This window comes from Lagopus muta, chromosome 7 (assembly GCF_023343835.1).
Source record: "Lagopus muta isolate bLagMut1 chromosome 7, bLagMut1 primary, whole genome shotgun sequence".
NCBI lineage: Eukaryota > Metazoa > Chordata > Aves > Galliformes > Phasianidae > Lagopus > Lagopus muta.
Genome location: NC_064439.1, coordinates 22,531,631 through 22,547,061, shown reverse-complemented (window position 1 = coordinate 22,547,061; position 15,431 = coordinate 22,531,631). Strand labels below are relative to the sequence as shown.

The following is a 15,431-nucleotide window of genomic DNA, read 5'->3' as shown; positions in this document are numbered from 1 at the left end:
GGATGTGTTTGAAAACTGTTTGGATATGGTGCTCAGGAATGTGATTTAGGCTGTTAGAGTTAGGGTGGTATAGTCAGGTTGAGGTAGGACTTGATGATCTTTAAGGTCTTTTCCAGCCTGAGCAATTCTGTGATTCTATGATTATGTGGCGGGGCTTGGTTCTGGAGTGTGGGAGCTGCTCGGTTTCGTTTAAAACTGCCTTGATGCAAATTAAATTGATTTTGCCTCATACTCAGCAGATGTGAACTATTTTCTGCAACACTTTTTTTTATTGTTGAGGAAAAGGATCCTGCTTAAACCCCATCGCTCTTTCATGTAAAACAGGGGGTTTCACTCTGTGTGCTATGGGAACAACTGTGTAGTTGATGGGCATAACTCACAGGGATCTGCCTGCATAGAATGACACCCTGAGGTGGGGCTTGGGATCACCATTCTGCTCATGGCCTCTGAAAGGCCCTCAGAACCACCGGCATAGAGAGTTGGGGCTGCCCTTGCTGTCCCACTGCCCCCTACCTGGGCTGAGGGAGGTTGGAAAGGCAATGGCTGAAATGTGATGGGAGAATTGCTGAGTGTCCAGTAGGTACAGGGAGAATGACTCAGGACTTCTTAAAAGCCCTCTCCCTCTGTTCCCCTTGCTAGGATCCAAATTTGGCAAAGGTGATGCTAATCTTTGAGCATCTTTATTTGTTTCTAGATTGCCCTTAGTAGAACCAGGCTTTCTGAAGCTGAAGTGGGTTGTGTTGGGCTGTGGCTTCAAAGTCGGAAATGCCTAATGTAGGTGGCTGGATTTTGCACAGTGTAAATTTAGCTGAAGCTGGGGATTACATTCATTTTATCGCATTATTGCATACTTTCACCTTATTTTACTTTATTTTAGCCTCAGCAAAAGAGTAGTGCTCTCTTGACTGATCTCAGAACCCATCCCTGCCCCAAGGGACTTCATCTGAGGGCAGACAAAGAGCCTGGAGCAAAATGTGAGCTCCACCTGGAGTTGGCTGAGTGCACCCTTACCACCTGTGCAGAATCATTTGTTCCTGAGAGCTTTCAGATGGTGATGATTAATTATTAGAAGTGCTGCATATCCACATATGCTCCATGCATCCCCTGCTTGCATAGTTTAATTATTCTGCAATAATTTAATTGCACTGCTTCCTTTTAGCTTCCTGTATCTGCTGGCCCCTATCTGAAGAATCCTTTATTACAACATTGTGTCACTCTGCAGAGGATGCACCTGGAGGGCTGGTCTGGAAATATTTGTGCTGTGAATGCATGTAATTGGGCATGACTGCCTGACTGGTGCAGTCTGTGTTTCCACATGGTGCTGTGCTAAGGTTCATATGCTCCTTAGCTCTCTTATGAGGGCCTTTTTTCTCTTAATTACTTTAGCTATAAGGGATGCTATTCTTTAAATGAATTGGAGAATTATTGCTAACATGAATAGCCTGCATATATCTTAGCAACATGTAGGTCTTAATTCCTCATTCAAAAGCATGGTGGAGCCAAGAACCAGCCCCACTTTCTGAGGTCACTGAGTTCTGGCCCAAGGCATGTCGCAGTGGCAGAGTTAAGACTTGGACACATGCCTCGTTCTTGAAGAGTATGGTAAGTCTGACTCTCAAACTGCTATAATTCTTCTTGAGAATGCTTCTGTGACACAAGAACGGAGAAAATGCACTTCTTAACAGAAGTATTTCTGCAGCTGTCTTCAGGCCCTTAGGACTTATTTTTGGAACAGCGGGCTACCTTTTCACCACTGAGTCTTCTTGGAAATGGGAATCCTGTAGTACAGGTTTCCCGCTTAACTGGTTATCTTTACATGTCGCTGTTTCTGCTTCATCCAAACAGCTGGGATCTTTGAACAGAACTTGAATTGGTTAGGTTGAATTGTGGCTCCAGTAGCAATTCTCTGGTCTTGGTTTTTAGCCTTTACACTGCTGATGGAATAATGTGATCCTTGGGTGCAGCCTCAGTTGGGACTTCTATTATTCTTTGCACTGTGAGAAGTAGGTGCTACTGGTAGGGAAGTTCATTGTCTTTATGCATGTTTGGTATTAAGGAATACTTCCATGCCTTCATTACAAGCTAGTACAACAGCTGCAAGTCAACACTGATTCCTGAAGGCACGTTTCTACTGTGCATGTAAATTATCTTAATTATAAAGACTTCCTCTTTAATTTGTTAGTGGAAAAATATAAAGGAGATGGGGCAGTGGGATAAGATCTCATACTAAATGTAAAGCAGATCCAGTTATTTACCATTACTTGTTTATTACACTTAGATTTCAAAAATAAGATACCTGTCTGTGCTGTTCCATCAGTTGCACCGAACAGGTTACTTGTGGTTATCACTGCATGTGTTTTTTGATGAACTTTTTCTCTGGGGTAGGCACCCACTCCACTGCCTCCATTTCTTTGCATCCTCATCTGCACTTTTTTGTCGTTTGCTACACTGCCCAGGGCTGTATTCTTGAAGCCTGCCCTAGTAGTTTCCCCAGGAAAGGCTTTCAGAGCACAAACACTAAGAAAAACCAATTCCAGGGCCAATCAAAGGCTGCAAATGCTGAGTCCTTCAATGCTCTGTGACCCAATCTGCCCATGTGAATGTCCAAAACTGCTTCACATAGTTTTGTGCTATCTCCAGCTTAAGCCTCCATGCATCTGTATGACACAGAATGGAAACTCAGCATTACAATCCAAGATAGCCCTGTGACCAAAGAAATATTTGGGGGACATGGAAAATCTGGGTTTCAAACCCTTACTCAAAAACTTTCTAGTTGAGAACTCGTGGTCCCATGTGAGTTTTTGACTTCTTGATGATTACCAGGCTGTAAGAGTCAAGTGCGTGCAAACAGTGCTGTCACACCAAAGCATGCTGCTTGCTGTGTTAGCTCTGTCAGGAAGTGTGCTGGAGGAACGCTGCCTGCTAGGTTTTAGGTAGAGCCACTTGCTGAATTATTGCTGGGTCCCATAAATTCACATGGGTGTTCTGGCCAAACTTACCGAGGCTTTGGGATGTAGCAGTGCTTGAAAGGTTAAGGCTGTGCTGAAGTCCTCCCAAGGCTCTAGTTTTATGCACAGCATGGAACTACGCACAGCAACCTTTTTCTGAGGAGCTGTGCAGTTGCAGCCTCTCTGCTGCCCTGGAAGGTGGTGAGCTCACAGTATCATTTTGTGACTGTTTGTCTCATCTCCCTGCAGATAAACATTCCATGTATCTGTATGTCCATGCAAATGATTTAAAAAGAAAACGTGCAAAATTCTTCTGAATTTTGCTGCAGAAAGGAGTTTTGTAAAGATGAAGACCTGCTTAATTTTAAAATGACACCATCCTGTCAACAACGGCCTTGGTGAGCCGCAACCCAATGTATCTATGAAAACTTGGGAGAAAAAAGGCTTTGCAGTTTACTGGAAATATTTTTTTTTACTTCATTGTTCTACTTTCAGTAAATCTTTTATGAATGGCTTGAAGTGTTTCATGTTGTTATATATTTGGAGAACAATACAAATTCTATTATTGCATAGTTTTGAATTGGAATGCACACAAATCACTGCAGAAAGTTTTCATTCCTTTACCCTTGTACAAAGACTGGCAGAAACATCTCATGCAGTGCTAACAGGGAATCTACCTCCTCCTTTTTGTGCACATCTTGTGCTTTACTCTTCAGTTAAAAGGAACAAAGGTTAGAAATGACACTCGACTTTGCATTACCACTGGCTTCCCTATGGTTTTCAAGTGTCCAGATCTGTCTGATACGCAGAAGAGTAGCAAGGACAATAATCACTACATTCTGCAATATCAAGCAGATTGCGTAGATAATTTTCGGTGAAGAAACTAGCTGTCATTGTATCTGTGTTTGGATTCCATCCTTATCAGCCCCTGTGAGTACTACAGTGGGATGACGTCTGCTGGGAGAGAAGAGGAGGAAAATGCAATTGTGAAGTCAGCCTTGATAAAGAGAGCTCTGAAGCTGGGCTGTAGGGTGTCTGGTTTTGAAGCATGTTGTGATTGAAACTATGTCTTAAGTTTGAATACTAGTATGTTACAGCTGCTATTAGGAAAAAAAAACACTCACTGTCTTAGTAAAACTCATTTTCTTTTGCTAATTGCAGCATATGGAGCAACACCACAGCAGCAGGTGATGGGAAGTGCCTTGCAGTGACTAATCCAACTTTGTGCACTGGATTTTAGAAGCTCTCCTGTATCGTGGCATGATTGTTTCAAGAAGCAAATCATTGTAACAATGAACAGAATAGTTTAGTGTTTGTTTGGACAGTTTGGAATTTCCTGCTAACAACAGAGATGGATATGACACAATTCAGGAGCACTATTCAGACCACCAAGTTTTCCTTGATCAAACAGACCAGTTTTAACATTTTTTGTTCTGTGCAGCATTCAGGCTTCAGCATCATAAGCTGTCAGTTCCACTAATTCGTGGTATGTTCCTCAAGGATCAGTACCACCCCTCCACATTGTTCAGCACCACTATTTTTACTGACAGGGCATTACAGCTTACAAAAACATAGGTGCACAATATGGCTGTGGCAAGTAAAGTGAAACTGTCTACTTTAGGTTTTCAAAGCTTAATGAATGTAATTGGTACCTTATACTTTCAAATCAAAACATTCATCTTACTGTTATGGTCCCCTGCTATCCAGGCTTGGGACCAAACGTATCCTAAAAACTTCTATCATCAGTCTTCAGAATCTGCTACAGTAAGTCTAAGATGAGATAAGACAGAACGGAATAAGTTTAAGTAATAAATGTTTAATCAAAGAATTTTACATATTATTAACAGCATTCATTTGGCCAAACATCTACATGGTTGTAGTATCCTACTTGTATATAAAGTGGGAATGTATCAAGTATAGACTATGAAAGTGCAAATAACAATTCAAGGTTAGAGTAATTTTTTACATTATAAAATTAACAGGTTTACAAAATAGTCTTGCCAAACTTTATTTTTGAATTGTAAAGTCAATGACTATGGTGTTAAAATAAGTACCAAGAAAATACAAATTTAATAGGCTAATTTCATGCTCGTAAGAGTAACACGGAAACAATGAATATACTGCACAACCTAACCAAATTACAAAAAACCAGAACCCACAAACTTCACTATCTTCACAGAGAGCACTCTTAACGTATCTTACTGTAGCTTTGCAAGACATCTCAATGCAATACACACGATCTTTGTGAGAATCTTCCTATCCAGAAATTCAAGGAAGCTATGTGAGCTAAACAACTTCCAGGCCAATTCATGTTGACAGTTCACAAAGAACTGCTTTAGTTGAAGGATTTTATACCGTACAACAATTTTAAATAGGTATTTTGCAAAGATGTCCAAAAGTTCATGATTATGTCAGGAAAGGGGCAGCTAGAGGGAAAGCTGGTAAACGAGTTGAGACTACTCTATTCCATTCTCTCTAAAGATGCTTGCAAAATGATCTAGGTTCTCAAGGGGTAAGGGTAAAATATTCTTACTTCAGTTTTTACTAATACGAACCTTGTGACTGCAAGGTTCAAAAGCAGGATTTGCATGAATTCAAAACACTCACTTGAACTCACAGTAATCAATACATAAACTTTGCTATCATGACACTTGCCTATACACACTCAGTAGTAATAAACTTTTATATCATATCAAGAAATTTCTGGTAACAGTTAAGCAAAACTTAAAATGGAGTGTATGTAATTTGCTTGTGTTATGAAAAGGTTTGATTATATGTAATTAAAACAGCCATTTCAACAACTTACTCTAGTTGTAATTACATACTGTACCATTGTATCTCACTAACTGTAGATTGATGCTTTTAAGCAAATCTAAAACCAGTATTTTTTTTATTTTCACGGTACAACGACTAGGAAGGGGTTTTTTTTTGTGTGTGTTTTTTTTTAACACTAAACAGTAATCACACAGCAAATGAATATTGTGCAATTGAACAAATACCTAGCAGTGTTTTGTTTATGCGAAAACACTGATTCAACACTTAGTTATTTACTGTAAAGGCAAGGCCATGGGTGGTTGTATGGAGGTCTTTGCAATTAATAGCATAGTTACTCCAGAACAGACACTGAAATTGAATTACTTGTTTAACTGTGGCAACTATCCAGTTGGGTTTGGCAAAGGCACCGTAACATGTTGAGCAGAATCTGTTATCTGAACTTTAACTGTGGGACTGGCTAATGTATGAAAATCCTGTATTCCTATATTTTTATAAAATGTTATCATTAAAAGTAATTGCACTATCAGTGCATAGAATGCTTTGTAGAATTATGAAAACAAAGAACTATGATTGCACTTCCATTAAAGTGTCTCTTAAAATACAGCATAGCTGTTGCTAATTGACTGTATTTTAATATTTAAAATAACTGTTTAACAGCAGCATTAGGTTTTATTAACTTAAGATACAGGCTACATTTGATTAAATGCAGTCACCATGGCAACACATGCCAGTTAAATTTAGAGAAGCAATGCTACCCAGTGGTTTCTTTCACTGCTAAGAATTGTGGGATTAGTTTGATAGAGTAACACCGCCCTGTTTGATCAGGCTACTGCCAGCTAACTATTCACAGTTTGGCACGTTTGGACTGTAAATAGACATGAAAAAATCTTTGATTTTAATGTGAAGGAATATCCCCTAAAACTTGTTCCTGGAGCAGTACTAAAGAGAAGCATTAAATACCTCAGATCACACTGCTAACAAAAATGACAAATGAGTAAGGAAAGGTTATGGAAAACAAAACAAAAACCCCAAATAAATTGCTAAATGTTGTTTTGGTGAAAGAATGAGTTCCAAAAAAAAAAAAAAAAAAAAAAAAAAGAATAAACTATTTCTTAGAAAAAAACCAAAATAATCAGTGTAAGCCTTTAATCCAAACTTTAGAGTTAAGGATCATCAACCTAAGGCTAAACAGATGAACAGATGCTGCCTTGTATTAGGAATGTGGAATACAACCTACTTATTCAATTTTCTTGAGAGCAAAGAGGCAAGTACTACCAAATTAAATGGAAAGGATATTCCTTGAAAGTTTCACATTATTACAAAGAACTACAATTCAAGAGAGCCTCTAAATATCCGTTGTTACGTCAGTGGTTACAACTGAGCTGTAGTTATGTGGATCAAAGCCTCCATAATGCTTACTCCACATACTGTACCATCTGTCACTGCCATTTGCTTACTTCGGATTTAGTTTTTGTTCATACCAGATGCACACGTTCAATCCATTCACTTGAGGTTTGAGGAGTCTGATTTGAAGCATCTCCTGAAGCATCCAGGGTGCTTGTTACTTCCCTGGTATTATCACCACCTTGCGAAACTGTTTCACCTGGAATAATGTTTTCTTCAGAAGTGCCTTCCTCTGTTTGCGTTCCTCTGCCTTCGTTTTTGAGTGCATCCTCAAATAGCGCATGCTCTTCCTGAAGCTCCAACCCTGTGTCTCTAACATTTGCCCGCCCTGCTGACCCATCTTCAGTACTGGGTTGCTGCGAATCCTCATCTGTTTCTGTACTTGTTGAAGGGATCAGAGCAATACTCTGTGGATTCATGTCATGAAACCAGGCCATAATATTTCCAAGAAGATTTTCATTGGTATTGGGATCTTGACTACTGGAATCAGCATCACTAGATGTTGAATATAATCCACCTCTTGTATCGCTGCAGGCGTGTGAATGAAGTTGATTGACCGAAAACGGATCGCTGCCTGCCCCTAGTCTCATCAGGCTGTCACCGAGTTCTAACAGCTCAGAGCTGCTCAAGGCGGCTCTTGGGTTATCTATACTTATGGGAGCAGAGTCCAATCTTGTAGGTAGAGACGTACCTATTGCTCCTAAAGATGCCTCGTTATTCAGAAAGTCTCTAGTTTCTTCGTCTATGGCTAAGCCAGATTCTTGTAATGACAACTGAATAGCTAGCAGGATGTTTGGGTCGTCTTCATCCAAAGAACTCAGGGCCTGTGGAAATATATAAGGTTGCTTTTAGAATAGAACTTTCATCTTGTAACACATTTTGGACTGAAAGCAATTTGGTCTCAAATCTATGGGGTTGGACTCAATGATCTCTGGAGGTCCCTTCCAACCCCTACAATTCTGTGATTCTGTGATTCTATGACTAACTGACACGTGATTTATCAGAATAATTTTTACTGACACAGTTGCCAACAAATTAAAAGCTAATTATTGTTACAATAACAATCATTCAACAATTCTTACCGGTGAGAATGTACAAGTTGTTGTCCTAGATTCTCCCTTTCTCATTGAAGAATTAAGAAAATTTGCAGAGACAAAACGACACAGAAAAGCAGAGCAGAAGGTGGCAAGCAAAACAGAGGGAATGGAGAAGAGATTAGGGGAGATACCTGCAGAGAATCCTGGTTTTCAGAGCGACTGACAGGGGTATAGTCATGAAGTGAAGAGCTGTGCAGAATACCCATAGAAGCTGAACTCACCATGGAAGTGCCATGTCTTCTGCTACTGCCACCTTCCTGAGTGTCTGTACGGGCAATTCAAACAAATACATTTGAAGAACAAGCAAGAATGCCTTCTTATATAAATAAGAATATAAGTAAATAACATTATTTACTGACACAATCTCTTGCCTTCCTTTTGGGTTCTAGCTGTGTAATTCCAGTCTTTTATTCACTCTTAACTGAATTATCCAAAACCACTCATTTTACACCAACTCTTCTATGGAGACAAAACAATGCTGTCTGTTTCATTTGTGCCTTTCTACTCTCAATAGCATTCTTTCACCCTCTGAAAGAATGTGCTATGTTGTCAGCAGCATAAGCTCACTGGCAGGGGGAGCAAAATGCTTCCAAAGCATGTACATGAGTTATGGAAAGTCCTGAAAAATACTGCACATTGCCTCTCTGTCCAACCTGTATTCTGTATTTTTTCTCAATCTGCCATCCATCATGATCTGTCTCTACAATTCCTTTTGGAAATTTTTGCCAGCATGCACTCAATCTCAAGTATATGGGTTTGGTTTTATCCTTTTGCCTCTTTGTTTGTCACTCTGCATGCCTTCACTAATACCCTATTTTCAGAGCCTTTATGCTATTAGTTAGACACTGGCCTGAAAGACACTATGGAAATTTAGTGTGATTTAGAGCTTACAATTTATTTTAAGCAAAGGACACAGCATGGAATTCATCTGCAGGGGGCTTAAAACTGGTGTTGTCCCATTTCTGTTCTTGCAAAGACAACAACTCATCTGTAATGCTAACACTACATCAATTTATACTGCAACGCTGCAGCACAGTTAAGAGCAGAACTGTTAGTGTATATGTCAGCAATCTAACAAACTAACATCTCTGTCCTCTTAAAGCAACCAACAAAAAATAGGAATAAAATACTGTTTCAAAAAAATTATTCTGTAATGAAAATAACTACTCTCAATTTGAAAAATGGAATTTTCCACTTCAAAACACAAAGGGAAACACAGCAGACAAACTAATTTTCTCTGTTAACAGTGCACACTGTCACTAAATATCCAAGTGTTCAGTCAAATTCTAGTTCTCAAACTAGTAAGATAGTTTTGCATTTTACTTGCAATAGCGAAAGACCAAAGTTCACCATACTTTTTCTAGTTTCTAAAATAAAGAATGTATTTGTTATTTTTTCTCTTTGTTAATAAAACACAAGCTATAGGGCCTAAATTCATAAGGACATAGAGATGAGAATTTTGCAGCCTGGCTTAGAAGTGAAGAACACACCTGGAAGCTCTGAAGAATGAGAATCAGAAGCCTATTTGGATTGGAGCTATTTTTGTACCTTTGCAAAGGCTCCTGGCAGGACACAGACAGCACAGAGAGCCAAGTGACAGTGACCTTACTTCACTGCTAGCATAGCTCAGCCTGGGAGAGCAGTGTGCTGGCAGTCATAGCTCATGCCAACTTGTCTCCAGTACTTGGCCAATGCAGGAGTTTCTGAGCAGGGTTTTGTAATACAGTCTTATGGCTATCATCCAGCAGTCCCATAGCAGAGGGAATCTTGTCTAGACTCTAGGCACAACTGTTTTTTTTAATTTGCATTAAAAAAGCTGGTATGTAGATAAGACTAGCATATGAAATATGCATTTTTAAAAATTTCTTCAGGAAAGCAAACCTGCTCTAAATAGCTATGGACTTGTTACTGGGAATATCAATGCATAACTCTTTGAAAAGTGTAACAGCCACAATTAAAGTCAGCAGCTCTTCTAAAATCACATACAACAGTGCAAGAATAAGGTTTAACACTGCATTCTGTAAAATATAATAATATATTTGAAACTCGTTTGAAGTGCACCCAAAGAAGAACGAACACTGTGGTTGCTACTAGCAACTTCTGAAGCAGCAAGAGAGAATAAACAGCCCCAGGCAGGAGCGTACCTAATGTACTCTCACTGGGGTCATCAGGATCTGGAGTATTACTCAGCAGGCTGTGCATGTCTCCACGTCGACGCTGCCTGTGCCTCCTCCGATACTGAAATTCAGCATATTCCTGCATAAACCAAAGGTTACAAAACACAGGGCAGCATGCAGTAATATTTTCTGACGCAACAAGCAACACATTTTTTTTATTTTTTATTAAAAAAAATGTGTGATTTTATAGTTTTATTATAAAATCACCTGTTTTTAGAAAAGTAAATTGCAGGTTGTATCATGCATCATACTTCAACAAAAAGAAACAAATCCAAAAAGCAATCACCAGGTAATCCTAAATTATAAAATAACGGATTAGCAAATAAAAATACTTGAGGCATTACCAACACTTTAATACTTGCAATCTTCCTTTTTAAAGAATTCCAGGTACACTTTTTGTGTTTAAAAACTTTGATGCCAAACTTTACACACATACACACACATTTTTTGTAGACATATACCTAAAGATTTTAGAACATTAAGGCAATTAATGTGAGTTAGACAAATAGGTCATGTCTGGGTCCTGTTGCCAGCAATGGCCAATCCAAAGATTCTAATCTTTGGAAAAATATAGAGCCAGCTGATACATACTGGTACTTGTTATTTTTTTCCCAGGCTCTAGGCTCAGGAACAGCCACAGTTGATACTCTCATATTGAGCAACTGCCATGGTTTTATTGATAGGTTTTTATCCCACGAATTACAAATTTCCTACTGTTGCCTAATCTGAGCTGATAATAAGCCACACCCCACAGATCTGAACTCCTGCAGACTATAATTTCTCATGCTGTATGTGTTTACCAATGACAGTTTGCGTAATATCTATGGGATAAATTCATTTCTGACTATATTACACTAAGATCCCAAGAGTTACTTATCTTTATTATAATTTCCATGTAAATTCATCTGCTAATATTGAGAGACTAATTTTCTGCTTGAATGCAAATTTTCAGACTTTTTTTGGCTAGTACCTGACTGTGTAGTTACAGTGTTTCATTAATCACAGTAATTTATTTACACAAGGGAATAAAATCAGGCACACTCGTAGTAGTTTTCTTATCAGAAAGGAATACTCCTTTCTTCCCTAAGATCCACCTTGGGAAATCTGCAATCCAGAGGTTTCCTTTGACCAGACGATTTCTTAAAGACAGCATTACCATTAATGTTGCTTTCTTTCATTTAGTCTGCATCCTAGAACATCTCAATATCTAAGGTATCTAAATCAACAAGTGTCAGCTCTCTTACACAACAACCTTATTAATTTTGATGGTGTTGTAATGTTATGTTGTCTTTCCATTAAGTGATCTAGACCAAGCTCTTATTTATGATGACGTACACACGCTAAAAAGAACTGTCATGAAATGACCAGCATCGGAAGATTTTTATCTATTTAAGAAATTGTTCCATGAAAATTGTAAGAACATACAAATAACTGTAACTGACCACATGAAAGGTCCATTTATCCCAATAATCTGTTTTGAGCAGTGGTTAATAGTAGGTACTTATTATGGGACAGAATAAAAAACAGGGCAAGCACGAAGTGATCAGTTGTCCTTCCAGTTCCTAAGGAGTCCTGCATTTCCTGTAATGGAAGGCAGACTCCCAGAGAACAGGAAATGAAATTTTGATGTCAAGCAATATAAATGAATTATATATAAACATACATAACAGTATCACTATGAATCAGATAAGGAATAACGTGAAGTGATCACAGAACACTAAAGTTTATTAGTCATATTAGATCTTATCTTTCATCTGCTTTCAAAAGATTTTACCAGTAGCCTCTTAACTATAATTTTGCTTGTTTTCTTTTTTCAATGTATGAAATATGCAACTCAATTACTGCAGCTAAAATTTTACTTCTGTTTACTTGCAACAATTTTTAAAATGTGTGCTAAGGAACTTTTATTTTGTTGGATAGGAACATCATTGTTTCACACAAGGACATTCAACAATCAGCATTCTTTGCTAAACCCACTAAGATTTTATTTTCTGTGATAACATTATGCACAGATCTTCTTGTGAAAGTACAGCTCTACATCAAAAACTGTGTATTGAAAAAAATCACTAAAACAAACAATGACCAATATTAATTCTACAAAATTCATTTAGCATAGGTGGTTGCAAGTATCCTTCCTCTCTACAAAGCAAAGAAGCCAACTTGCATTATGCAGTGCCACATTTAGGCAAATCATAAAAACTTACAAGCTATCATCTAAGCATGACTGCAATGGCACCTGCTGCTAAACAGCTCATCAACATACTGCTTATCAGCTTCTCATAACCAGTTCCACTAACAATAAAATACCATCACAATGAGTTTGGTATTTTAGAACACGGAATTATTTCAAAGGAAAGGACTAAAGGAACTAGACAAGAGAAGCAAGTTGATGTTTTGTAGAGAAGCAAGCTATTTTCTCACCAGCATGATGCTCACCAACAACAATAGCAAAGGAAATATATAGAAAAAAGTACATGGAGTTTTCCAGGATGCTTTAAAATGACTAGCTAGAAAGAAAACAGCAGCACGGAAATGTTGAGATGAAGCTTCCTTCCTAACTTAATGCTTTAATCTAATGTTCTCAAAATACAAAATAAAGTTAAGATAATAAAGGCAAGCTTTATAGGAAGCTTCTTGTTTTACTGCAGTCTTGAAAATTATATACTCTTTTCCCATATGTGGGTAGAGAAATATTCATTTAAAAATTGTTGTTTTCATTCTCGGTTAAATCTCGTTTAAGTAAGCAATTTCCATCCTGCTTTAATATATAAAAATGAAAAGAAACACTTCAAATGTTTAACAATATTTGGGTATATGCCTGTAAGTTTTTGTTGAGTTGTTAAAGAAAGACAGGAATTTCTTAGGCTTTGCCAAATTCTGCTGAAATAATGTTGCATTGAAAAGTAATCTACGTACGTATTATTTATTTAGTCTTTTAAGGCTCCCCAGCACATAGAAACCAGTTTATTCTAAACCTGGTTACGTACTTGGAAAACTATGTAATGTTAAGTAACTATAGTCATGCTAGTGTCACTGCAGTTAGGCATTCATATATATATTTCCTTCTATTGTGAAATAAATAAAATGGTAAGCTTAAACCAGCTTGAGATGCTTTGTATAAGGAAGCTCTTCATGCAGACCACAATCATACCTGTGTTTCTAGAATATGCAGAACTAATTTAAATATGTAAGAAGAAATAGTTTACCTCAGGGGATGCAAATCCCAAATACTCCCAATCCCATGTTCCACCAGCAAAGCTATAAAGTTAAGAGAAATGAAGCTTAGAGTCGGAACAAAGTATGAACAACATAAATAGCTTCAAAACCTATCAACATATAAACAGTGCAACTCTACTGCTCTTAAATCTTCTCCTTTAATGCTTATCTTGCAACTCATTTAGAAAACCATGAAATTGCAATATAAATACTAAAGAAGTGAAAGAAAACCCCACCAATTATCGCAATCACAGTACTCAAGGATATTTACTGCACTTAGCTTTTGAAGCAATTTTAAAAGCCAGCAGAGGTTTCTCATTTGCAGTTTCATCCGCAGAGTCTGATTAACAGCATATGTGCATTTGAGTTTGTGAAAAGCTGCAATTCCACAGTGATCAAATGACAAAGAAAATGTAACTATCTGGTGATCTATGGCCACCAATTTTATCGGCTCCACTTCACCTCACTTTGATCATTACCAAATGAACTTTTTTGAGTTGCACAGTATTTTGTTCGGTTTACCTGCGCCTGGGAGCTTCTGGTGAGTCTGCAGGGGCGACACCACGGGCCACAGAGGCTAAGAATTCCTGCCGCTTTTGCTGCACAAGACAAGCTGCACGGATGATTTTATGGCGAGGAGTCCGAAGGTAAGGCCTGTTTACTTTCTGTGCAAGGTCTTCAGTGACCATTTCCAGGTCTGTCTGCAATGGTTAATAAACACAGAATAAAATGAAATGGAAATTTCATTTGTGTTCAGTTTTGGGCCCCTCACTACAGGAAAGATGTTGAGGCCCTGGAGCGTGTCCAGAGAAGGGCAACGAAACTGGTGAGGGGTCTGGAGCACAGGGCTGATGAGGAGCGGCTGAGGGAGCTGGGATTGTTCAGTCTGGAGAAGAGGAGGCTCAGGGGAGACCTCATTGCACTCTACAACCTCCTGAAGGGAGGCTGTGGCGAAGAGGGATTTGGCCTCTTCTCCCAAGCAACGAGCAGGACATGGGGTAGTGGCTGCAAGTTGTATCAGAGGAGGTTTAGGTTGGACATAAGGAAGAACTTTTTCTCTCAGAGAGTGGTCAGGCACTGGAATGGCTGCACAGGGAGGTGGTGGAGTTGCCATCCCTGGCAGTGTTCAAGAGGCGTCTGGATGACGTGCTGCGTGATGTGGTTTAGTGCTTGTGGTGGCAGTGGTGATGAGGAGATGGTTGGACTAGATGATCTTATAGGTCGTTTCCAACCTTGTGATTTTGTGATTCTATGAAATCAGGCGGAGCTCTACGCCATAAACACTGAACGGAGTGATTTCCTTTCTTCTGAAAATAACATCCAGACAGGAGTCTCATCAGCTCTCATATAATTATTAAAGCTATTGAAATTACAGCTTATTTAGCAAGATGACCTGTGTTGTTTTTTTCTGGCAGTCTGTTCTTTCTTCTTTTATTTAAACTTAGCAGAGACAAGAGTCATTTTTTAATTTGGTGTTCACTATCTTGTTTGAAACAACAGTTTTGATTCATCACTAAAGACTCTGAGGTGGAGAATGACTAAGCAAGACCAAAGTCGTCAGTGCATGCCTGGAAGCCTGCTCTGTAAGAACTGAAGTTTTATCACCTGCCTCAGCTTGTCCACAGTCATTTGTGTCCTGGCTCCAACACTAACCCATACGTGCAGCCACTCAAACTCCTGCTCTCTGAATTTCAGTTGCCGAGTTATTCCAAGTGTAACAAGCCATTTGCGGTCTCCAAATATCTTGCCTATGCCTTTATTGATCTAAATGTTCCTTTCCTCCAGCTTGCCGTAGGGCTTCCCTGCACACATAT

The 15,431-nt window shown here is 38.7% G+C and overlaps 1 protein-coding gene across 4 annotated transcripts in view; it reads right to left on the bottom strand.

Moving 5' to 3' along the window:
* Positions 1-4,746: 4,746 nt before the first annotated feature.
* ANKIB1 (ankyrin repeat and IBR domain containing 1) overlaps positions 4,747-15,431 on the bottom strand; it is an 87,693-nt gene continuing 77,008 nt past the window's right edge. For 2 of the 4 annotated variants that reach the window (XM_048950336.1, XM_048950337.1), the window contains exons 16-20: positions 14,140-14,318; positions 13,608-13,659; positions 10,369-10,480; positions 8,356-8,489; positions 4,747-7,951 (exon numbers count right to left, since the gene is read on the bottom strand). In XM_048950336.1, coding sequence (XP_048806293.1) covers positions 7,199-7,951; positions 8,356-8,489; positions 10,369-10,480; positions 13,608-13,659; positions 14,140-14,318 — 1,230 coding nt within the window. In that variant the 3' untranslated portion in view covers positions 4,747-7,198. The remainder of the gene's footprint in view (positions 7,952-8,355; positions 8,490-10,368; positions 10,481-13,607; positions 13,660-14,139; positions 14,319-15,431) is intronic. The other 2 variants (XM_048950338.1, XM_048950339.1) reach the window with 2 other exon arrangements.